This window comes from Macaca fascicularis, chromosome 15, assembly GCF_037993035.2.
Source record: "Macaca fascicularis isolate 582-1 chromosome 15, T2T-MFA8v1.1".
Classification (NCBI taxonomy): domain Eukaryota; kingdom Metazoa; phylum Chordata; class Mammalia; order Primates; family Cercopithecidae; genus Macaca; species Macaca fascicularis.
In genome coordinates, this window is record NC_088389.1 from 84,570,959 (window position 1) to 84,596,031 (window position 25,073).

At 37.7% G+C, this 25,073-nt stretch overlaps 1 protein-coding gene across 47 annotated transcripts in view; it reads left to right on the plus strand.

Annotated features, from left to right (window-relative positions):
- NFIB (nuclear factor I B) overlaps positions 1 to 25,073 on the plus strand; it is a 452,087-nt gene that overhangs the window by 218,364 nt on the left and 208,650 nt on the right. For 21 of the 47 annotated variants that reach the window (XM_045373242.2, XM_045373244.2, XM_045373249.2 and 18 more), the window contains exon 2: positions 7,400 to 7,931. In XM_045373242.2, the coding sequence (XP_045229177.1) occupies positions 7,400 to 7,931 (532 nt within the window). Of the gene's footprint in view, positions 1 to 349; positions 1,460 to 6,882; positions 7,001 to 7,399; positions 7,932 to 14,578; positions 14,730 to 25,073 lie in introns of those variants that run through there. The other 26 variants (XM_005581709.4, XM_005581712.4, XM_005581715.4 and 23 more) reach the window with 3 other exon arrangements.

Below are 25,073 nucleotides of genomic sequence, written 5' to 3' on the forward strand. Positions count from 1 at the left end.
CGGTTCAGTGCTTCTCCCACTCGGATGTTCCCGCGGCTTAAAGAGTCCGCAGCGAGCACCGAAATACCTCTTCCAGGGCGGGTTTTCGGGGGTGTGTATGTGTGTGCCGGTGTGGGGAGGGCAGCGGAAAGAAGAGCTATTTTGGAAAAAAAAAAAGTCATGTTTCTGTGGCACCGGTAGGATACCTTTAACAAATGAGGGAGACGTGGGGGGGGAGAGAAGGAGAAGAAGGAGGAGGAGGAGGAAGGTGGGGGGCGGGGGGTGTGGAGAGGCTGGTGCAAAAGGAATGCGCGTTTGCAGGAGGAGGAGTAAAGCGATGATTGTGTAATTAAATAATAAAACAATCCTTAAGTCTGATTTGGAGAGAGCTCGAGCGGGGTCCAGAGGGTGGAACCGGTGAATTTTTCAACTTCCAAGTTTTGCAACGAAAGAAAGCAAGAGAGGGAGGGAAAAAAAAGAGCTCAGAGCAGAAAAGAGAGGAGTTTGGAGCCGAGCGGGAGAGCGGGATTTATCGTTTGGAATTTTTCAGGAGATCGTTTTGATACCCCTGGGCTCTGGGCAGCGGCGGCAACAGCAGCCTCCACGCTCGGCCGGGTCAGACGCGGGGCGAGGTGGGCGGGCGGGCGGCCGGGCGCCGAAGACCCGGTGCGGGCGGCAGCGGCGGCGGCTGCAGCCGGGGACCACGCGCCGCGAGCCGCCTCCGCCCCGGAGATCAGCGCTCGCGCCCCCTCCCTCACCCCGGCCTCTCCCTTCTCCCCCACCCCACCCCGCCCCCACCCCGGCCCTCTCCCGCGCGCGCTCCGCCACCCGCGCGCACTCGCTCACGCTGCCCCTCGCGCACACACATGGTCGGCTCGCGGCAAAGTTTCGCCTGCGATCACCACTCCGGGATCCTGCCGCAGTGCTTGGGGCTGTAACCTTGAACTTTCCCAGCGCGGTGACACATTCTCCCCGCTCTCCCGCCCGCCTGCCCGCCCTCCTGCGCCCCCCTCCCCGCCTTTTTTGAAAAAGCATTTTACCACCAACCACCACCCCAATCCAACCCACACCGAACCTTCGCGCACCCCCTACCCCCCAACAACAACAACAACTGCAAAATAGAAAACAAATCCCCAAACCCAGGCGAAAAGCAGCCAACACCGGCGGCGGCGGCGGCCTCGGCAAGCACGGCCAGCGCGCTCGGACTGCAAGAGGGTTAAAAGTGTAGATTGGATTTCACCCCTGGAAATCTAGCACGCCGAGTGAACTTGAATCTTTGGCTATTTAAGGAGGACTGGGTTTGTTGTGAAGTTGCGGTGATCCAGCGCAGAGCCCCGTCCTGATTGATCGCATCGCGGGGCTCAGATGACTGTAAAATGAATAGATGAAATTCTTGCTTCTTGAAGATTTTCTTGGGCATCTCCGGGAAAGTGCGTTTTAAGGCGAAGTCATGATGTATTCTCCCATCTGTCTCACTCAGGTACATGTCTCGGTCGCTTTCTCGAGCTTTCTCTCTGGCCCGAAATGCCTTTGTTTTGTTTTGCTGCGGACAATTAACGGCTTGAGTTAACCTCCGCACATCCCCGTCCCTGGAAGAAGTGGCCTGGAGTTACAGCAGGCGTCGCGGGGCGGCGTGGGAGCCGGAGAGCGGCCCCTCGCCCACGGCCACTGCGAGCGCCCAGCCCCGCGCCCTGGGCATGGAGCGCGGACGCTGGGCCGGGCAAGGCCTCCGGGGGTGGGCAGGGCCGGGATCTGTAAGTGCGAGGCCCAGTGCGGCCCCCCAAGTGCCCGTTGTGGTGCGGCATCCCCGCCCGGGGTGCCCGCAGCCCCTCTCGGCAGCTCGCGCACTTAGGTGGACTCGGGCTTTGGAGGACTTTACGGGGACTAAGCTTTTAAAAACAGCCAGTGAACTTGGGCTAGGGGACTGTAGCTCGAGTCTGTGTGGGCGCCGCTGGACACTGCTGCAGGCGGTGGGCGGGCGACGAAGTGAGTCGGAGGTTGTGGTCCGGGGACCCATTCCTTTGCTTTATTTGGGGATCTGAAACCCTGGTCCATAGTGACCCGCTGCACTTTGGGGTTTCCAGTGACCGCACCACAAAGGCAATATTTACGTTGACACGAGTTAGTTGGTCTTGGTGATTGTTAAGGAGTTTTAGAATGTGTTCATTTTGTGGAAACCTGTTCATTTGACGATATTTGGGCGTAGCTCGTGGGGCATTTTAAGTAATGCTGGTAAAAGTAAGGTCATTTTTTTCTACTTTGAGAATTGTCCTAAGACCTTAGGAATAATGTTATGAAATAAAACACTGGTTTTATACTTTTTAAAAACACGATTTGTATCACTTTAAGCCAGACGGTCAAATAGAAAAGTGGTGAGACCGAACAGACTTACCTGGGGGCAGTTTTCATCGCTGCCCAGGAAACTAACAACTGACAAAGTAGCTAAAATATCTTAGCCCAGAACTGTTATTTGAGGCAGTATTTTAAACCTCTAAAGGTATGTGGCAGCTTATTTCGGCTTTTAGGAAGATGTGTCACCGTTGGTAATTGATAACCATTTTCTTTGACGTTGCCATAAAAACTAATAATTTAAAGAAGTGTCAGCCAGTCTTGGGCGTGTTAAAATTTTAAAAATACCTAATATCACGATGATGCATTTTTTAATGGACAAATAATTAAGATTTCAATTGTATGACAATTAGAAGCCATTGTGATTCAAAAGGACTGAGGCATTCATAAATTGTGAATGAAGATGAAAACAATGATAAGGCTTATTCAGTGATTGGATACAGTCCTGTAGCTTTTTGGCTGACACATTTTTTATTGTTTATATTTTGTTTGGCATCTGAGTATGATTAACTTAGATATGGCTATTTTCAGCAAGTAAACATGCACTTTAATTTAACAAAACTGGAAAAATGAGTTGCTGAGCTATTTGTATTTTATAAAACCATGAATGATAATAGCCAATAAATATGATGAAACTGTTTCAGGTATAACGAATTGCCTCTAGTTGTAAAAGTTACCTTTAATATTACCCATCAACCGGATATATTTTTCTCTCTTTCTGATAAGCTGTGTTAACTTGATATAATTTTTACACCGTGATCAAGTAAAACAAATCAAAGCAAGATTTTCACTTACAGAGTATAGCATCACTTATTCTCACCTGTAAAAGACTGAGTAATTGTGCATTTCTCTATATTTCTAGCATCAGCTTTTCAGAAACATTGCTAGCAATTACATTGCATTTTTAGTCTCCTCCAAATATGTATTGAAAAGTCACTAGTTTTATCTTAATTTGTGTAAGTTAAAAATAATATTGCAGCATTGAGACATATGGAATGTTGGGATCATATACAGCATAATCATTCAGCTATCACATTAGTATTCAAAGATACATACTTAACAACAATAACTTGTGATGACTAATATCCTCTACTATTTTAATAATATAAATCTAGGCTTATGTATACAAGGCCTATATCAGGGAAGGTATTTTAGCTTAAGAATTCTCACTTCACTAAGCTCCATGTGACTTTGCAGGTAATGTAGGTGTTATAAAAGTGAGGCCACATTAATAGTGTTACTTTTGTATCAGATCAATGGTTTTGTATCACAAGAGCCTAGTAGCTGTATGTAGCACAGCATGTCTCAGGACATGTAAATTGCAAAATAGAGTATCATTCTTAATTGGTTATAAACTTTTAAAAGTATCTCAGTTGTTGGAATAATGTATCTAGGGTTTAGAAAAAAAAGGACCTACCATTAAATGATACATTTAGCAAAATGATATGCTACAGAATCAGCACATCAATAACCAATATTTATACACCAGTATAAATCAGATATAAAAGAAAAATGAAGAACTATCATATGATTTAATATTTGTTTAAAAATAATGTAAACCATTAATAATATAACTTTCAGTTGGCATGATGGCATTAAATATATTTTTCTTTCATTGCTTTTAAGTTCTTTAGGTACATTTTTTTGCATGATTTATTGTTATATAGCAATGCGCCAAGAACACCTAGTATTTACTCTTCTACCTCTATGTTGGTCTAATTATCCATTACTTTCATGGAAACGGAAGAAAAATAAATATGCCTGGTGGAATTAAGACTCTTTACTTTTATATCTGAAATTTGTAACTTTGTTATTTACTTTGTCAATTTAGTTCAACTAAAGGAAGTTTTAAAAGAGAATTACTGAACATCAATGTATTTTACTAAAATTTCTGAAAAAGCAAAGTTGCATATTACTTTTGTATATAGTTGTTTGATTTTAAATCACATATATTTTGCTTTTTAAAAAAAAATTTATAATTGCTTAATATTATTGTAATAATCCACTGCTAGTTAGGATATTTGAAAACCTTAATCACCTTTTTAAAAAACATTTTCGTATCAGGACAGTTACTATGTTCCATATTCATGTCACTCATAATCTTTAAGACTCTCAGCATTAGGAAACAGTCACACTTGGGAGATGACATTTAGGCATGTTAATACAGAAATGTATGTGACTTATAGCAAACCTCAATTTACAGTCATTTTTGGAGGATATGTCCCCTTGTCAAATAAGTGCTTCACTTGAATTCACATAATAGTGAAACCCTGAACAATATCATAAGGCAAATTGGTAGCCTGAGAAAGTTTGCTACTTTTATTTCTCAAAAAAAGCATGTTTTAAAACAATATTTGGCAGCATTGACAGCAGACTCAAAGGAACGTTTAAAAATTGTGTGCATTTGCTAAGAATTTTCAAATTCATCCTTCAAATTTGGATTTTGGTTGTTTAAAATAAGACATTAAAATTTTGAGCTTTCTTGCATGATTATGTTTATAATCAAATATTGAAACAAACAAATTTGATCAAAACTGTGATATCTTTATAAGAAAATGAAATGTCACTGAACATAGTACTTAAGGACATAAGTACTTACGTGTTACCACATGGCTTAATATTTGTAAAATAATATTGCATTTTTAAAAGCATGGCAGGGGTAGAATGAGTGAGGCAAAGCCCACCCACTCCACCTCATGTGCTCTTTATATTCTCAAGGTTTTAGTTTATGGGTGCATATATGTGTGTTTTTTAGTCATATCAATAAATCATAGTAAAAGATTATAGGAAGTGAGTTTCCAAAGCACATTTAAGCCCGCATTTCCTTGAGCAGGCTTTCTTTTTGCATATATTCCTAAAGGGGATAAACAAAGTTTTTGTAGTTACAGTGAAAGCTAAAAGCATGGCATCAGAAAGTGTATGGAGATAGGGAGGTCTTATCATGGGATGTGGTTGCTGTGAGCAGGGCTGCCTTCCCACACAAAGAACAGATTGTGGTTTAACTCTTTCCATGGCCTAGTTTAATGTGCTCGCATAGTAACTGAATTGTTCAAATCTCTGCTGGAAACTACTGATCGGTTTAATGATTTCCTCTATGGCATTTGGTTATGCCTCATGCTGTGATGTAATCATCAGCATTCTGTATTGTTATAAAATTTTGATTCATACTTATTCTGGTGAAGGAACACTTACAGCAGTGTTAGAACACTTTTGATAACTACATTATTGATTGGATGGGACATGTACTCCTTCCATATCTGAAGTACAAACAGCTAACATGTTGCAGTCTGTAGCATTAAAACTTTGAATTTCTTCTTAAAAATACATTCATATCTATATTGGATTTTTTTTGACACCTTCTTTGTTAAAGAGTCATTAGTTGTACTTTCATCATATTTACCTAATGGAATTAGTTAGTCTTCTGTTAAACATAATTTATTCCACGTAGTTCAGGGTGATTAACATGAGTATGTAAATTCTAACTTGGGATACAATCAGAGAGAGTTATTTTGTAGTTGGGCTGACAATATAGTCAATATGATCAGAAAAGTGGTGGTGGAAGTTCTCATTTGCTTGAAATCTTGGCTTATTGCATACATACGGTGTGCATGCACTGGACGTTAAGCTCTTTCTCTTTGAACAGTAATAGGCGTAAGCTTATAAGACAGGTTTTACCTAAATCAGGAAGTAATGAAACTGACTGCACTGGGAAGTGACTTGAAATATCTGTAGGTAAAGATTATCCACCATTCCTCACTGATACCGTCCCTTAAAAAAAGGCTTGGATGAAACAGGCAGGAAAAATGCAGGAGCCTAAAGGTAAACTACTTAATTCAAAAGATTGGCACTCAATAATATATGTACCTGCGAATTCACATGCACGTGCATATATGCACCCACAGTTCTAGCTGATAATTCATCTACATGGCAAATGAATTGTATAGATTCCACAAAAGCAGTAACTGACCAGCAGTGCACTCCTGGTGTCACCCCACCACAGCATGCAGAGACACAAAGAATGTAAAGTTGGTGCCAAGTTGCCATTTTTCATTGTTCACCTCAGATTGATTTTTAAGAGGTTTAGAATAATTGCTATACTCATGTGATCGGTGAACAAATTAACGGACTCTGTGGGGCTGCATATTCTATAGGGAAGCTGCTGGAAGAACATTCATGTAATTTTTGTTTTCAAGTTTGAAAACTTCTATTTAAAAATGCAAGAGTATATGTGAGAAAGCACAAGAGTGCAAGTGTGTGTGTGTTGGGAGCTGGCGTTGGTAGTGTGGGGAGAGAATGCACTGCTCAAAGTATGGAAACCTTCTGTTCAGGACACAGATACGACGAGCTATGTCCTTTGCCCACTTTCCCTCACTGTATACCGGTTTCTCTAGTTACCACTCTTGGAATGGTGCTGTTTCAGTGTTGGAATGTTGGACGTTTGATAAGAAAATGGATCAAGTTTAATGGCGCATGCTCTTTGTGCCACCAGCAGCCTCTTGCTGAGAGCATGCTCCAAAAGCGGGAACTGTGTGGCATTACACTGAGCATCTATATGCTTTGTGTTTCTGTGCCACAGAGAAGAGAAATGAACTGTGGCATCGCTCCTGCCTTCTGAACAGCTCTGCTCCGATTAAAAAAAAAAAAAAAATCTCACTGTGTTCTTTGTAAAATGGTACTGCATAGTGTTAGTTGGTCAATCAAATATTGAAATATTATATTAGGTGCCAAGCACCTAAGTTAGTTGCATATATTTTAAAGAATGTAGAATGCATGGCCTTGGGTTGGAAACAAGGGGGATGGGGCCAGAGTGTAATACAAAATATAAACCTTATTTTCTTTATAGGAGGGAGAATTGACCTGTGAATTTTGGTGGAAAGGGGACAGCTGGGCATACTTTACTTTCTTCTTGTCCTGCTATTTTGATAATTTTAAATAAGAAAAGAATGTTATTTTCATGTATAACTTTTTGTACTGAATTGGAAACGGATTGTGGTCTTATTTTCTTATTTTTTGAGCTTTTAAAATTAAACTGACTATGCACGTCTTTTCCTCACCCCTCTGTCTTTCGCAGGATGAATTTCACCCATTCATCGAGGCACTTCTTCCACATGTCCGTGCAATTGCCTATACTTGGTTCAACCTGCAGGCTCGAAAACGCAAGTACTTTAAAAAGCATGAGAAGCGAATGTCAAAGGATGAAGAAAGAGCAGTCAAAGATGAGCTTCTCAGTGAAAAGCCTGAAATCAAACAGAAGTGGGCATCCAGGCTCCTGGCCAAACTGCGCAAAGATATTCGCCAGGAGTATCGAGAGGACTTTGTGCTCACCGTGACTGGCAAGAAGCACCCGTGCTGTGTCTTATCCAATCCCGACCAGAAGGGTAAGATTAGGAGAATCGACTGCTTGCGACAGGCAGACAAAGTCTGGCGTCTGGATCTAGTCATGGTGATCCTGTTCAAAGGCATCCCCTTGGAAAGTACCGATGGAGAGCGGCTCATGAAATCCCCACATTGCACAAACCCAGCACTTTGTGTCCAGCCACATCATATCACAGTATCAGTTAAGGAGCTTGATTTGTTTTTGGCATACTACGTGCAGGAGCAAGGTAGGAGCAGATTGTTCTTTTTTCTAGCACGGCAAACACTGCACACAAACCTCTGTAGACAGAGTATCTGGCTTGAGTTAGATGGTTCTCAAGGCCCCTAGATATCCTCCACCCTCTCTGGGTACAGTAGGGTGTCCGCTTTCACTCACATGTCCACTGCCATGTGCGAGCCATGTAAATAGACACGGGGCTTTTATACCTGGATAGGCTTGGATGCTTAAGAAAGACCACAAAGAGGTGTGTTTTCAAGTATCTAATAATACTGTTTTTCAAAGACATAGGGTAGTCTAACAAATGTAGTTCATTACACTATACTTTCTGTGGTAGGCTACATTTTTGCATCTAGTCTAGTAATCTTTTCCTGATTTGAAAATGTAACTTTATTTATGAATAGTCAAACCATTCTAAGTAACTTTCGTATTAATCTTTTTAATTAATGAGATAGAGGAACTTTGTTTATGAATTTAGTGGTATTGCACTGAAAACAGAACTAATGTTTACTATTACAAAATGCTTAAGATAGATAGTATCAAAAATATATCTTACGTAGACCTAGATTTACTTAATTTTAATATTTCTATCATCACTTTTGTGCAGTATTCACTGTCGATTAAATAGAATTGAGTTATTATTTAAATTATTTATAATATGTTCCCAGAGTTACTTGGGAACACTTAATAATGTTAGTTTACTTGTATGTAAATTCATAAAACTTACCGAGGAGGAAAGTCGCAGCGCTACTTACAGAACAAAAATAGAAAGTGGACTGGTTATACTGGTTTAAAATAAATTTCAAAAAGAATACAGAAACTGCATACCATACCTATTATTTAAAATACCTGATAAGGAGAGTGGTATAAATGTTGCCTAAATAATTAAAAAAGATGATGTTATTACTGAATACTTCAGTTAATGAAATGTTTATTTTTATTTTTCTTAATATAATTTCCTTAAGTAGGTAAGAATTTCTTTTCTTCAAATAAATGCATCAAGATATAGATGTCCTTGCATTAGCAACAATCCATAGTAAAACAATCATTTTACAAAGCAGCATACCAAAAGTAGACTGAAGTTTGAGCTGTCACAGATGGTGGGTCATTTCCAAACTTGGCCTGATGGGAAGAGAAATGGCCTGCAGATAGCCAGGTGACAGACTGTTATCTGATGTTCATTATATAAATGTGAGACTTAATACATTGCTATGGGCTTTATTATTCAAAAAAAATCAAAATTACTTTTTTGACTCTGAATTCTAGGTACTCACTATGTGCTTTTTGGCTTGATTTTCTTGTAGCTTTGGAGATATGCTTAAGTGTCATTTTAGAATTTTTAGTCTGATTTTAAATAATGGTGTTGGACATTGCACATTTAGAAATATTACCTGTTCCTGAAAAAATGAAACATTGTGTTTAATATTTCCATGCATTTAAGAATTACAGTCCAAATAATGAAGGTTAGGGGAAAATAATATTTTTGTCCCATGTGTCCTAAAATAAAACTCAGTAACACATGACAATTATTTGATTGACAGATGTCCAGGAGGTGACACTTTAAGGTGGGCTGTATATATGTGTTGGATTGACTATAAATGTGTTGTAACTGTGTTGTGAAAGTCAAGGATGGAAGTAAAATTTCAGAAAGTGGGTCATGTAACTTTTTAGTGCAGGGAGGGAAGATTTGCAACGACTTTACTACTGCTCACATTTTAAGTTGCTTGAAGGCTAGGTTTTGAGGTGTGCCTACCTGCATGCACATTTACTCCTGGGGCAGGCAGCCAGATCTCTTAATTTTGATGAACTGACAATAAAGATTTGTAAAGATAGATTGAAAAAAGAAAAAACGCATAAATACCTTCCATGTTGCACCACTGGTCATGATAATCAAAAAGTTTTAAGCAACTCTTAGAGACCATGTTTTTAGATAAAACATTTATTTTGTTGTTGTTAGTTCAACTATCTCTATTGTAAGAACTTTTCATTATTTTATCTTGTGCATCTAACTTGTATCCTCTGCTACCTGCCAGCCAGTGCATCCTCTTCTCTTAGCATCTTTTGGTTCTTCTTTTGAGAAACTCACGTCAGGATGCTTTTGTGTTTTCCCCTTTTCAAAATTTATATATTTTTCCTTGTCAAGTGTAGGTTAGTTATGTCATTTTGTAGTGCAATTGATTAAAGAAGGCAGATTTTAAAAGATAATTCTCTAGTCAGTCAGAGGGCTGCATATTGCGAGTGATGACTTCTTATTTCTCTTCTAAGGACATGATAACTCACCTAAGTCTGTTTTATAAATCAGGTAAAGAAGTATAAATGAAAACATGAAAGAAAAATCAGAAAAGAGAAATGTAATGTTTGCAACAGAAAGAGCAACAAAATTACATTTCCCCCTTTTTCTCTCTCCCCACTTCTAAATGACTGGGAGAAAAACATGAGAAAGAACAGAGAGAATGCCAAAGATGGTTGCCACTGGCACCAGGATTGGCATCAGACCCTCTTTGTTTAGCTCAGGATGCCTGTGATTTGTTAGTTGGCATCCGCATTGCAGTGTGGAGTGATGTTACAATATATTGACAATTTCCAGATCTAGAAATGTCAATAGTCCTCTTGGTTATTTATACAAGATCACATACTGCATCTCTTCTGGAAGATGAAATAAAGACCATCATGTACTAAAGTTTCATTGTTGACCAACTTCCTATGCTTTTCTTTTTCCCTCTTTCTCTTTTGGTTCAACCCACACTTTTTTTCCTTCTTCATGCCCAGCAGCCTCATCTTTCTGAAATGTGGGAAGAGTTACTAGAGCTTTGACACAAGCTATAGTGCTACATCTGCATCTGATATGGTTTGGGGAAACATTTATGCTTTTTGAAATCATTTTTGGTACATAGTTCATTAGACTTTTGCATTATATGGCCATGAGGCAGTATTTTCTTTAAAGCTTAATCTCTTTGTTATTGGGCTACTATGCATATAGTCTGGTTGACCGCAATTCAGTCCATTTTGCTATTTCCTTACATTAGCAAAGGCTGATGTTCAGTATAGTTGTTTATAAAATTCAGTGTCCCCCTGCACTTCACCTAAAATGAACACATCATTTGGGAGTAACTGCGTTTAAATCCATAAAATCATTTGATGTTATTGATTCAGGGGCTGCGCTTCGGCTGTTTCGTTGCTACAAGAACCGCCATTTTGTTTGTGAAGTGCCAGGCGAGGGGGAAAAAAAAGGCAGACACTGTGTTTGATGCCAATAATGGTTGCCAGTGGCACCGAGGTTGGCATCAGACCCTCTTTGTCTAGTTGCTGAATGCCTTTGATTCGTTGGTTGGCATCCGCATTGCAGTGGGCACACTGGAAAGTTTTTGACAATCCCTGAATGAAAGCTGCTTGCTTGTTTGCTGCAGCAAATCTTAGCTAATATAAAACTCTTCCTTTTTTTAGGTTTTGTCTAAAAAAATTGTGACAGATTAAAGAGAAAATAGCTCTAAATGGTATCTATTTTCCCAAAGATATTAAAGATGTCCAATGATTCTTGGGCAGGTGGTACCTATTCCCCATATTGTCTTTGTTATTGCATTCATGAAAGCAAAGCAAAAACAAAAGCAAACAAAAACCAGGCAAGCCTTGCACAACACACCTTCCTGGGATATAAGGGTCCTATAGGATGCAGGGTGTGCTATGACAAGTGTGTGGAGGACAAACCTAACGTAATGATATGTAATGCATTCATTATGACTGACTGTTGCTCTCAGTCACATCTCTGCTTATTTGTTATGCAATTTCTAGTTCCCTCACTGTACACTCTTGTAAATTTTATAGTAACATTTTGAGAGGACTTCATTTTTCCTCTCTAGTTAGAAATGCGTAACAGAATACATGTTTAAAAAAAGAGAGAGAGAGAGAGAAAACTTTAAAGAGGAGACCTATGCCTTCAGGTCTGATATAAAATCAGTTATTCTGGAATTTCTCAATCCTGCATCACAATGTTACGAAATTTTCAGTGCACAATTTTGTACACTGGGAAAATCAACCAGAAGGCTAGAATAATTTTGGTTAAAGTTTCCTAGATAGTTAGCATTAATATTGTTTTTCAGTTAGGCACCATTATCTCGTTAATTAATAAGAAGGATTAGCAGTTCTACCCAAAGGGCTGCACAGAAGGAAGTCTGGCCTATGGGAGGCCTTGAGTTGCCAGACTGTGTCCTGTCTGAAGGGGAAAAAAGGAAGGGGGTGGTGGTGGTGGGAGTAGGGGGGCGGGAGTGGGATTGGCCTTTCTCTGGGGCAGGAAAGCATTTTGAAGAGAGAGGTCACAACACCCCAAGACATTTAAAGGTCTCGAGAGATAGTGACTGTTGTCATGTATATAACAGATTAGAGTTTACCATGAGTCAGCCTAACTGATTTTTGGACTGTACTTTGCACTCTTATTAAACATGTTTTGGAGTGTTAAAGAGAGCCCAGAAACCTCATTGCTATCCTGAAAAAGTAGTTTCCTTTAGCCTTGTTGAACCCTTAAAATTATGATCTGTTGTTGGATGGCCACTTTTGTTGCTTTATTGTTAAATGTTATAATAATTGAAGTACATTTTGAAGTTGTGAAAAATGTGAGTTGTTTACAGGGGAGGTCGTAATCATTATTATTGTATTTGAAATAGAAGCCTGCCTGGTTGTCACATATCATTAGTGAGGAAGCAAATACTAAGAATTATTTTCTTCCTACAGTTACTGAATTTCAGAATCCTTTTGGGTAACAATTATTTCTTTATGAAAAGCTTAAGTAGATAATTGTTTGCAAGTTGGCAGTGTATTTTAACATTTTAACAGATTTCACTTCATTTGCAGGTATTTCCCATTATGGGAAAAAATAAGCTTTCATAATTGATTAAAATGAGGCTGCTCTCTAGGATGACTTGATGTGTCTGCATTGTGAAATGCTCTGGGAGCATAAAAGTTTGTGTGTAGGAGAAATACTTGGTATGCATGTTTGATTTAGGGGAGCACTGTTAATTTTTCCCATCTAGCAACTTGTCCTTGACTGAACTTGTGAACTCTAGTGCACATTTGTTTGCATTCTGGCTCATACACAATTCACAAGATAAAGAAGGGCTCTTATTGGCACGTCTTGCTCCTAGGCTTAATGAGACCTTTGTGGGAACGTATATTGTGAGATAAGATACTTAGCAATTTTCTCACTGATAAGAAAACACAGTCTCCGACCAGAAGTTCACCCTCTATGCCATGAAGTCCCTGCCACAAGATAGCTTTAGCAGACAATTTAAGAGTTAAACTCTGAGGCCCCAGTTGCCAGCTGGGGAAGCTTGGCATCTGTGTTCCGATATGGCAAACTAAGCTCTTGCATTGCTGTTAATATGATCTCATTTTTCAAAGGGAAGTATGGGGGGAGAGAAGGAGAGAGGGAGGGAGGGAAGGATGGGACGCTTATTTGTTACATCAATTATGATTTTCAAATATTTAAAAATATATAGTACCCCACTTTCTGGAGGCAGCAAAGGTTGGTAAAATATTCTACCGACAGCATTAGGCATCCTTCCCCCCACCCTGTATATACAGCACTACAAATTTTATAATGAAAAATATTTAGATTATGTATTTGGATTTACAAATTTAGTGCACAGTATCTCTTGTGTGGTAAAATAATTCCAAATATCTCCATATTTGTAAGAACCAAAATAATATGCATTGTTCGAGAATTATGGTAATTGGAGAGGACTGTGCATTGCAGTGACAGGAGTGATGGTCAGGTCTCCTGAAGAGTGCCTTCCTGATGGGCACAGTTATAGTGTCTGTGCCTGGAGACTTAGAGCTGGATAGGAGCCATTTAGAGAGGCCACCTATTGCTACAGCTTTAATTCTTTGAAGTTACTGTTTTCTAAAGTGGTACCTAAGAAGCACTTCCAAACATAAAGATTTGTAATCGATTTGGTAGGATTTTTCATTTACTTACTTGTTTTTCCCTAAATTTGGAATTTAGGAAGAAGCTGTCATAAGGAAGTTAAAGTTGTAATCCTCCATTAACCTTTTCCTTTTGAATTTGGCACTTAAAATTTGAAACAATAGTCCAAGATACCCAGTTTAGTACGGTCTTTCTCCTTATAAGCTTTCATTCAGCCAGATTAAACTGAAAATCTAGACTGGTAAGCTATATAAAACTGTGCTTTCTAACACTAGCAGTCTTGCCATCACTGCTGGCCAGTTAGAATTTCAGCACCTGAAGAGAGAGGGACCCAACGGGAGGTTATGTCAGAATTCACAGGATTTCTTAAAAATTGAGATAAGTTAGTTTTCATTTCTGTTATCATGGTGGCTTACATGATAATGGACATAATCAAAGAAGTAGTTATTGCTTTGTTTGAAGCTCCAAGTTTGCAAGAGTGCAAAGAGCATATGAAACACTCATTAAAATGGTCAATTATTAAATACCTGAAAATTATGGGCAAAGGCGATCCCTGGCTCTGAAACTAGCTTCTGGGTAAATGTTTCTCTTTGGTTTATGAAAGAATAGCATTTTCCAGTTTGAAGTTGATGAAAGTAAAACTTGCGACACTTAAGGGGTTTTCCTATGTATGTGCTATGGTGGAGCAAATGATTAGCCAACATAATGTTCAAAGCAAGTTTTCCAGCCTTTTTCCCTCCATCCTTGTGCAGGAGGAGTAATTTTAGAAATCTCAAGGACTAGTGGTTATGCGATCGGAAACTTCAGTTATTACGGCCGCATGCCCCAGTGCCAAGCATAGCAAGAAGAGACGCTTCCTTCTGATCATGCTCACTTTTCTGTGGCAACGTGGTATGTCGTCTCATTTTAAAGTAAATTCTTAGGACCTTGAACTCTAACTATGTGATGCGGTTAATTTAACTGAATTTAGTTGTTAGAATTTGGCATAGAGAATAAATCATCAAACTGCAGAGAACTTGTGAAAACTAAGTGCGTGCAGTAAGGAGTGACTCTGTGGGATTAGCTTGTATTAGATTGAACGTTAGAGGATGTGAGACTAATAGGACTTGAATGGTTGGGCTTTTTGGTTGCTATATTATTCAGAAAATTGGAAGAAATGGCTAACCAATGAGGTGGAAAGTCCTTGAGGCTGAATTGAAAGCCACACATTTTTTAAAAATCTTCAAAATGTAATTGTTCGAAAATGGGAAAGCAGATGATTACATGCATAAATATATTGTTTATAATAAAACACTTAGGTACACATATTCTGTTTATGATGATAGCTTAAACAGGACAGCATTGATGAATCACTGACAAATTAAAGAACTCTGAACAAGGACTATATAATTAAAAATATGGGGTGATGAATGAAGTAATTTTACTATCAAAAGTTGCCTGGAGGTTGTGTATTTTCAGAATCCTATTTTAAAGGCAGTTCAGAACATGCAGTAAGTTATTGAGGAAGCATAAACCAGTTGAAAATGGAATTTGTTTAAACAAGTGCGAAATAAAATAAGAATTACCTTTAAGAAAAGAATTATTTCATGCTAAATACATGCAGTTTTAAAATTTTAGTTAGCTTCGACTCCATTCAAAATAGTCTATTTCTCAAAATAGTCAGCTTAATAAATAGTATTCATTGAATTTTGAAATACATGTCTCTCATAAAACTACATAAAAGCATTTAACAAGCATCCATTAATATTAAGTGACACATATATATTCTCATGCTGAATGAAGATGAACTGTTTTTTTAAGAAACCTGATTTTTCATACTCATTTTGAAAAAAATACTTGGAGAAATGTTTTGGTGCTAACAGGGAATGGTAGAGCTTGGGACAAAAGTCTAATCATGAGCACAGATATTAAGAAAAAGTCCTTTGAAGTAGGGTGTATTCTGTAATTCATGTGAGCGGGGGATTACATTTATGCCTATGCTAATAACATGTCAATATGAAGTCTATACCCCTCTATTAGTGAATTCTAAAGTGTAAAAAGTGTTCCTTCATAGGACAACTTGTATTTTATTATTCTGACATCTGCAGTTTCTGGATGGATTACCTTAAATTTGCTATGCTATGTTAAAAGCCTTGTTTTATGAGGTCGGTCTCAGCTTCTGGCCTTGGTGTCAGGAACCCTGCTACGTGATGCAACTTGCCTTGTTAGGTTTAATTGACCAAAGCTGATGTGTTAAAACAATTCATTTGCGCTGTAACTTATGCCCTGGCTAAGTTGCTACCTGAATCCCTTGACCTTGACTTGTTTGGGTCATGAAATGGCTGCAAGCTGTTTGACCTTTCTATTGTGTAATAATGTCACTGTTTCCTCTTATTCTTTAATGGTAATAGCTGACAAAAAGGCCGAAGCCCTTACTTTACACACCAGTGGATTCAAGGCGTCCCTCTGCAGTAGCTACGTCTTCTGTTTGACATGGTCTGGCTGTAGAAGTGACTTTCTTTTGTTTGCTGACAGTGATGGGGACAAATTTGCAGCCCTCCTTGCTACAAGAGATGGGGCATAGTATTCTGGCATTTGGAGGGTTTTAGATCTTTTCTGCTTAGATTTTCAGTTTCTGTGTTTTATGATGGTGTGTATCATAATTTCCTTTTCCGCACTCTTCTGAGGTTGACTTTTCAGCTTTTTATATTTATGGTTTCTTTAATAATTACTTTTCGGCATTTTCAGCTGCTACAATAAAAATATTTTATTGTCATAATATGAGGTAAAATTGGGAAATTTAGTTATGCTTTTAGTTACCAATGTGAAAACAACTGACTTTTGAACTTAACACTATGAATCTTTGACTAGTACTGAAAAAATCTATATACTAAACATTTAGGGTAAATCCAAAATTTTTTTTTAACAAATGAGTAATGTTGTAACTCTATGTATTCCATCTTATGTTACAGTTTTAAGGGAATCCTATCTTTTGTGACTTAAATAGCTAAATTTCATGACATAGTAGAGAACCATTAGTAAATATGAAGATTTTATTTCTGTGGGGACTTTTGCCAGCATGTAAAATTAACTATTTATTTTAATGAATATAAAAATTGTTTTTTTTCTACTCTTCGTGAAAACCTCATGTGCAAAAATAGCGAATTTTACCTCCGTTCTTCTCTTCTGAAGCAGTGAAATAATTTTATTTTTAAAATACTGGAAAAGCCTTCTAAAATGTTAAAACACAGATATTTTTATCCTACCAAACTCTTCTTTGCCAAATATGACATTATAGTTCATGATTTTTCCTATATTTGCCAGATTAAATATTTAAAATCCAAGCTGTTACATTTTATTTTTAAATTATTAGAGGAAAAAAGGAAGTTTAAGTTAAAATGTACATTTCCTTACTTGCGTGTTGCGTACTGTTTATACATGTGTGTAGATACACTGACAGATGAGAGACAATGTGCTACAGGCACTAGAACCTTGGAAAAAAAGCAGTAGATTTCTGTATTCCTATCTAAAAAATATCTGAAAATAGCAGGTGAGAGGCTTTCTTTTCTTTCTTTCTGGTTTGTTTGTTTGTTACTGTTGTGTTTTAAACTATTTTTCCCCTAGGAATGTTCACAGGCTCAAGGAATGTAAATGCTTTTTCAGAATGAATCATGTTGATAATCCAGAATCATAGGGGTCAGAGGAGGAAGGTTGAGTGAAATGCTCTGAATCTGATTTTAGTCCATGGCCTCAGTTTTTCTCTCTTCTCCTGTAAAAACGAGTCTAGACTAGAAAACATCTCTTATGCCTTTCTGCTGGTTCATCAGCATCCTCAGGGGCAGCACCAATGTGGAGTTGGCTTTAGATGTGGTTAGTGGGCTAAGGGGTCAGATGACAGTGGGACTATGATATGAGAACAGCAACCAGCCCAGAGGATTTAAAAATATCTTTAGTTTTCTCCAGATGTCTACGTCAGTTCCTCCATTGAAATAATTTTAAGGTGATCTCACCTGTTGAGTTAAAGTTCCTAGTCCAACTTATGTGTTATCCAACTTGTGTGTATGTGTGGGCAGGGAGCCGGGGGTGTGCGCATGCACACATGTGTTGTAGGGAGTTGAGGAGAAGTGAAGTTAGAAGAAAAAGAGAAAGGCGGGTCTTAGATCTTGCAGGAATTACTTAAGAAAGATGGCTTATTCTTAGACTGAAGAGTAAATACTGTGCAAATTAAAGTATTCTGTCATCCTTTGAATTTTGAATTGCTTAAGAAGTTGAGCATATCTCACTTCTGCCTTTTCCGTTTTTGCAGAGCAAGGAAAATGTCTTAGTTCAGGCCACTATAACAAAATAGCATAAACCGGGTGACTTACAGACACTAAAACTTATTTCTCCCAGTTCTGGAAGCTGGAAGCCCAGGATCAGAGTGCCAGCACAGTCAAGTTCCAGTGAGGGCTGTCTTCCGGGTGGCAGAGTGCCAACTTTTCCTTGTTTCTGTACATGCAGCAAAAGAGTGACAGTTCTCTGGGATCTCTTTTATAAGGGCACTAATCACATTTATGAAAGCTCCAATCTCATGACCTAATTATCACCCAAAGGCCCCACCTCCTAATACCATCAGATTAGGCGTTAGAATTTCAACATAGGAATTTGGGGAAGACCCAAACATTCATTTTGTAACAAAAATCATGTGCATAGAATTTGACATTTTGGGTTCTAGTCTTGGCTCTGCCATTTGTCTGCTTTGTGACCTTGGTCAAGTCACTTAAGCTCCGTGCGCTTTGCTTTACTGTTTTGTAAATCGAGGATTAAAATGCCTACTTCACTGTGCTGCTTTAGGATTAAATGAAATAATTCATGTAAGAAAAAGCAATAATGTTAATAATAGTAATTGCTACTATATATGAAGGAAAATAGCATAATGTAGACTGCCAGAGAAACTATCCAGTAGTGAAAAAAAGGAATGACTGGATATGAAGCAGACAGTCATCATTTAGTTCATATTTATCTCAGATAGCAAGACATACCAAAGAGAAAATCAAAGTCCTGCTCACAGCAGTGTGCATAAATAACTATTAGTGAAAACTCTTTGTATAGGCACATGACGTTAGCTAGTTGTGTGTAGTTTTAAAACCAATTTAAATTGGAATGATTGTATGGTTTTAGAAGACTTTTTATCTCAGATTTACCAAAGAATAAATTTATTGATCAATCTAGGTATATTTGAAGGGAAGGAATAAAATAATTTTATTACTGGCTCTCTGAATAAATAACTCAGTTTTGGTGTGGAAAAAGGGTGTCCTATCAAGTACTTGTAATTCACTGGACTCCAATGAAAGTGTAAAACTGTCATATACAAAAAAATTAAATTGCCCACATTTGGGAGAACTACACTTATGTTTTAGATTTGTTTGGACAGAAGTGATGATGATGTGGCTAGAAGGGATTATGCTTTTTTTTTTTTTGAGACCCGATCTCACTGCAAACTCCGCCTGCCAGGTTCACCCCATTCTTCTGCCCCAGCCTGCCGAGTAGCTTGGAACTACAGGCGCCCGCCACCATGCCCGGATAATTTGTCTTGTATTTTTACTGGAGACAGGGTTTCACTGTGTTAGCCAGGATGGTTTCGATCTGCTGACCTCGTGATCTTCCCGCCTCGGCCTCCCAAAGTGCTGGGCTTACAGGTGTGAGCCACGGTGCCTGGCCAACTGGATTGTTCTTAAAAAAGCATGCTGGTTTTTCGTCTCTTTTTAAAGTCTGAAAGTATCATATTTAAAAATGACCCTTTGTCTCAAAAAAAAAAAAAAGACAAAAACAAACAAACCCTCAAACCATTTAATCAGTTGCATGAATTGTTTTGATTTTTTTACCATTTAATTTTCTCCTTTAAGTCACTCTTTCCCATTCCTCCTTTTCTATGGTGTTAAGAAAATTAAGTAATTAAATGAGCTCTGTAGGAAATAAGTTAATATTTATTACTCAAATTGACTTCACTTTTGCTAAGAACAACTGGAAACCAAATGGAAAACGGTTAAAACATTTACTTCTTACGAAACTGTGATTTGGGATCACAGTGTTTCACTTCAGTAGCTCTGGTTGGTTGGGTCCATGCGGTCATGGATCCTTGGAGGAACTAGTTTTGGTGCTTGTTTCTCTATGGCCAGTGAATTGTACCCCTCACTTTGCACAGGAGGTTTGGAAAGTGGAGAGATTAGCCCATATCCACAGTCCGTACTGGGAGAATTTAAATCATGTGTCACATTGATGCAGTGTAAAAAGGCATATTTTTATATGGAGCACTTTATAATAAGTGTGTCATATACCTAGGCATTCTAGCCAGGAGTTAATAGGAAAAGTTATTTCACTGTTTATCCATTAGTTAAAGGGTAACTAGGGTGTACAGAAAGCAGAATCGGTACATTGATTAGCTTGTTTGGATTCTGGCACATAATTTTTAAATAATCTGTGGCATTCCTTTTCTTTTTATAACACGCTGGTGTTTAGTAGCCATTCTGTTCATGGGATACACAAAAATCGAAAACCATATACATGAAACAAAGTGCAGCCACAGTTTTTAAACATATGTAAACTGGGATTGCTGTTGATGGCAGAAGGATTTGGTATTATGTCTTTCTAATGTATTTGAAAACCTTTGCTTACACTTATGATTTAAAGTTGATGTTCACTTAAAATGGGAGCGTATACATGGTTCTTAAATACTAGTTGCCTTTCATAGCCTGTCAGAGATGCTTGCATATTTCTTTATTCCTGATGGTAAAGCATCAACATTTTAGGATATGACTTAAAGTTATCATGTAACAATTCCTGTTCTATTTACAGTCTCCAAATAAGGGAAAAGCTGCTTATAGTAATATGAGGATCACTGGTCTTACAATAATTAAATAGACTTGTTATACTACATTAATCCCTTTTGGAACATTTGGAATGACTTCTTAGTACTAACAAACACAGCATTAGGGCCTACAATTAATCTGCTTTTTGTATCCAACATTCGCATAATATAAAACATGTGCATGGAGAAACATATTTTGGGTTTAAGATGAGTTCATGGGAGGACAAAATGAAATTATATTGGACTGTTGAGCAATGTGAATATAATGCCAAGTACTGATAAAATATGGAATTCATTTAGAATCAATATAGGTAGGCAAATTGTTTTTAGTAAGGTTTTGTTTTTTGGTGAATACCGTATTTGGGCTGTCAGACTTACTTTTCCACTGAGATCCATATTTTGTACGTGACACACAAGATATATGCAGTATGAAACAGAAACAGTTTTTCAATCTAATATCCAGGAGTTTGTGTTAACTTGTTGTGAACTTGTGGCTCTTGGTATCTGTCATTGATAAGGCTGTCTATTGATCCTAGAGAAAGGAAGTAGACTCCGTTTTAAAGTCTAGTCCAGTCTTGTTCTTTAGTTCATAGAAATGGTCTAAGTTAATGATAGACTCTGCACTTATTGTTCAGAAAGCATCATTACAGATTTGTTGAAGGCACTTCTGAATAAGGATTATGTTTGCATCTCCTGTTGTGGAAGGCCCATGAGGCATAATTTCTTCCTCACTGTGGGCTTCTTTATTGTTGTTGAGTTTTTCATACTCAGGGATGTGAATTCAACCTTGGGTGTTCCAGTTACAGAGAAAATATTTCATGAAGGATGAAGTGTTAGTTCAATTCTAGGACAGATTGCATGCGTATACACAGAGTACTATGGAAATGCTGGGATTATTGAGTGGTTTGCAGCCATTTTCGACCATGTGCCTGGGACTAGCTAACACATTGTCAGGGAAAAACATGATGTAGCAACAATATTAGATCATGCAAATGAGACTACTGAATAGTAATAGTTATGGGCAATATTTTGGAAAACACTGATTAGTGACAGTTTTATTACAGCAAATGTATGTATCAAGTCCCCAGATTTCATTGTAATGCACTGAAAACAGATGTCAAAGTGTCCCAAACAGAATTTCATGGTTAATCTACATATTGCATGGAAAGTACAAACAAACCATTTAGAATTCTGTTATTTAATCCTTTTAGAAGGAATGAAAATATACAATTTAGATTTACTCTATTCTTTTAATTTCAGTTTTTGTTTTCTGGGGGTTGATGATAGATTTTTTTGTTTATTAAGATGCACGTAGGAGAAGACATATCTGCATATGGACATAATTTTACTTTGGAATGTAAGTTTCTGAACATAAGGTCTTTACATTAAAAAAGAAAAATTAGACTCTAAATTATTGAGTGACCTGATAATGGAATTACCTTCTTCCATTCCTTTGTTTACTGATGTAGAGATTCATTCTATGCCATATAGTGATTGAAGCAGCTTGCTGAAGTGGGAGAGAAAACCATTGGTGGTCCTGCTGCTTGCAGGTGCTTGGGAAACTTTGTCCCTCTCAGTGACTCAGTTTCTGTGTCTGTCAGGGAAGAGAATTGGCCTAGAGGACATCCACTAGCCCTCTTAGCTCTAGCATCCTAGGAATTTGGTTTCTGGTTATCTTGGCAGAGAGCAGTCCTCTTCATAGTAAGCAATTAAGTTTAGCATACGCTAGTTAAATTTAGGGATTTAATACATTTTATTTATTAAAGCGAAATAGATAATGTATAACCTGACTTTTGAGTAACACTTTCATGTTGCTCAGTTCAAAGTCCAGTAGTCAACTCATTTGGTTCAATGTAGATAAAAAGCTTGCTTTTTAAGAAAGAGGTCTTTAACTTGTAGAATTTTAGAGTTGGGAAAATCCCTACAGATCTTCTCACTTTACAATTTGGGATACTGAGTCTAAGAGAGGCCCAGTGCGACTTTGGATGTGTTACTTTTACTGCTGTCGGAGGAAAAATAAACATAAATTATCAAAAAATAGTGAAAGGTTATTATTTTGTGAAAACATGGCAGCAATTTTTTAAGGAATATAGAAGAAAAATAATGATTAAGTGTCTTGTATTATCATTTGTAATTAATTGAGATTAATTCAAGAGACTAGATTTTTTTCTGTTATACATTTTCATAGGCAGTATTCTAATGAAATCAATCTGCAGCCATGGTCTTTTCTCTTTTATTGTGTGGATGGAAGATACACTGAATTGCAGTCAACTAATATCAAAATTTGATACTGGTTGAAAAACAGAAAGGACCCAATAAAAATATACTGCTAATTTTCCAATAATGTAAGAAGAGATGTTTGAGATTTGTTATAAGAAAACCTTTTTTTTTTTTAACTGAAAGTCAGATTTTTAAAGAAAAGGTCAGAGCTAGTTATGAGGAGCTGTTATAAGTTCTCCTTTTGGGTGTTTATAATTTTCCAATTAGCTTGATAATTACTACATCTCCATTTTCCTTTGTGTGGCATGTATCATCTCAGTTAAAGAAAACTTTTTTTTTTAAGTTTAAAACAAACATCCATATACCTTCTTTTATTTAAGAGATGTTTCTGATAATTTTTTATTAGTTTAATTTTTAGTAAATAAAACAGATTAAATTTACAAGGGGAATTTAATTTCAAAAAGCAGCTTTCAATGAATCTTTTTATTAAGGTAGCAATTCTTTTACAGAGTCTCTGTCACCCAGGCTGGAGTGCAGTGGCGTGATCTTGGCTCACTGCAATCTCCACCTCCCAGGTTCAAGCGATTCTCCTGGATCAGCCTACCAAGTAGCTGGGATTACAGGCGCATACCACCACACCTGGCTAATTTTTGTATTTTTAGTAGAGACTGGATTTCATCATGTTGGCCAGGCTGGTCGTGAATGCCTGACCTCAAGTGATCCACCCACCTCAGCCTCCCAAAAGTGCTGGGATTATAGGCGTGAGCCACCGTGCCTGGCCAAGAATTATTTTATAACATGAAAGAGTTATCTCTGTGTTTTTAAAATGCCCTGTGTGTGCTTGTGTATATCAAGGCACTCTGGAATAAGGCAAAGATTAATACATTGAAACAGAGGTATTAGTATTAGAGAAAGTTTAATATCAGCTACTTCTAGTAGCTAATTTCTAGTTTGACAGTTTATGGTGAAAGTTTGAAAGCATGTTTTTCGGGCACAATTGTAGTTGGAAAAATAGGTGAATAAAAGGTGGGTACAATGCAAGTACAGGAAACCACAATTGATAGTAATATTATGAGAGCATACCATAAAATAAATAATAGGTATTTGTTGAATGAATGGATGAATGAATACAAGTTATTTATATTTAATATAGAGCATTAGTGACAAATCAGATTACTGTTACCAAGGTAACACAAGAAAAGTTCCTCAAACTAGGAAAATCTACTTTTTACTGAAGCTTGTTTTCTTTCTTTTGTATCTGCACTAGTGATTGGTCACTGTTTTAGAAATATCATTTCCACCTTATATGTATATTTTTAATGTTAAGAATGAGTAAGATAAAACCATATGAATTATAGGGCCTGTATTAGCAATAGCATGTATTCTGGAATCTTGCTGTGAGTTTAAATGTTTGTTTTATATTATTCACTATGTAGTTGGGTAAATTAGTTTTATTTTCTAAGATTCAGTTTCCTGAGCTTTGGAGTGGGCATGCACTTTATTTGGCAGTTGTGAGGGTAAAATGAGAAAATACTTGTGAAATGCTTAGCACCACACCTGTCATATTGTAGGTGTGCAATAAAACGTTTGCAGTTATTGCTTTGACTTTTAATCAGCAACTAGCAGAGCGCCTGCACATAGTAGGTACTCAGTACTTATTTGCTCAGTCAATGAATGCTCACCACCTTTCTCTGAGCTTTCCAAAAGACTTGGTCTGCCTTTTGTGGAGCAGAGCTTTAAGTTAAGGGCAATGCTATGCCTAAAGTGGGGAGAAAAATATTAAATTTGGCAAATTTTCCAGTTTCATAGTTATATGGCAAAAATTTAAATATTGTAATTGCTATATGATGTCTCACAATCCACTCCTAATGTGAATGGTATAGAGCCACAGCAATTCACAATGCCTGTTTTCAATATTGGTGAGTTACTTAAGGAAATAGCCTTCCCTAGGAGTACAAAGACATGCTGGATTCTTGTATAAATTTCCTGGTAGAATCCAGTATACTTTACTATTATCCATTTTTCATCAGGTCTTTCATTTGGGTATAAGAAAATCCCAGGCACAAACATAATTGGAGATAAAAGTGAACATACTCATAACTGTTGCCTAGCAGGGAGTGTTCGAGGTGATAGTATTTATTTATGCAAGAAACTAAGACTTTAAAATCCCAAACATTTTCATGGTCTGA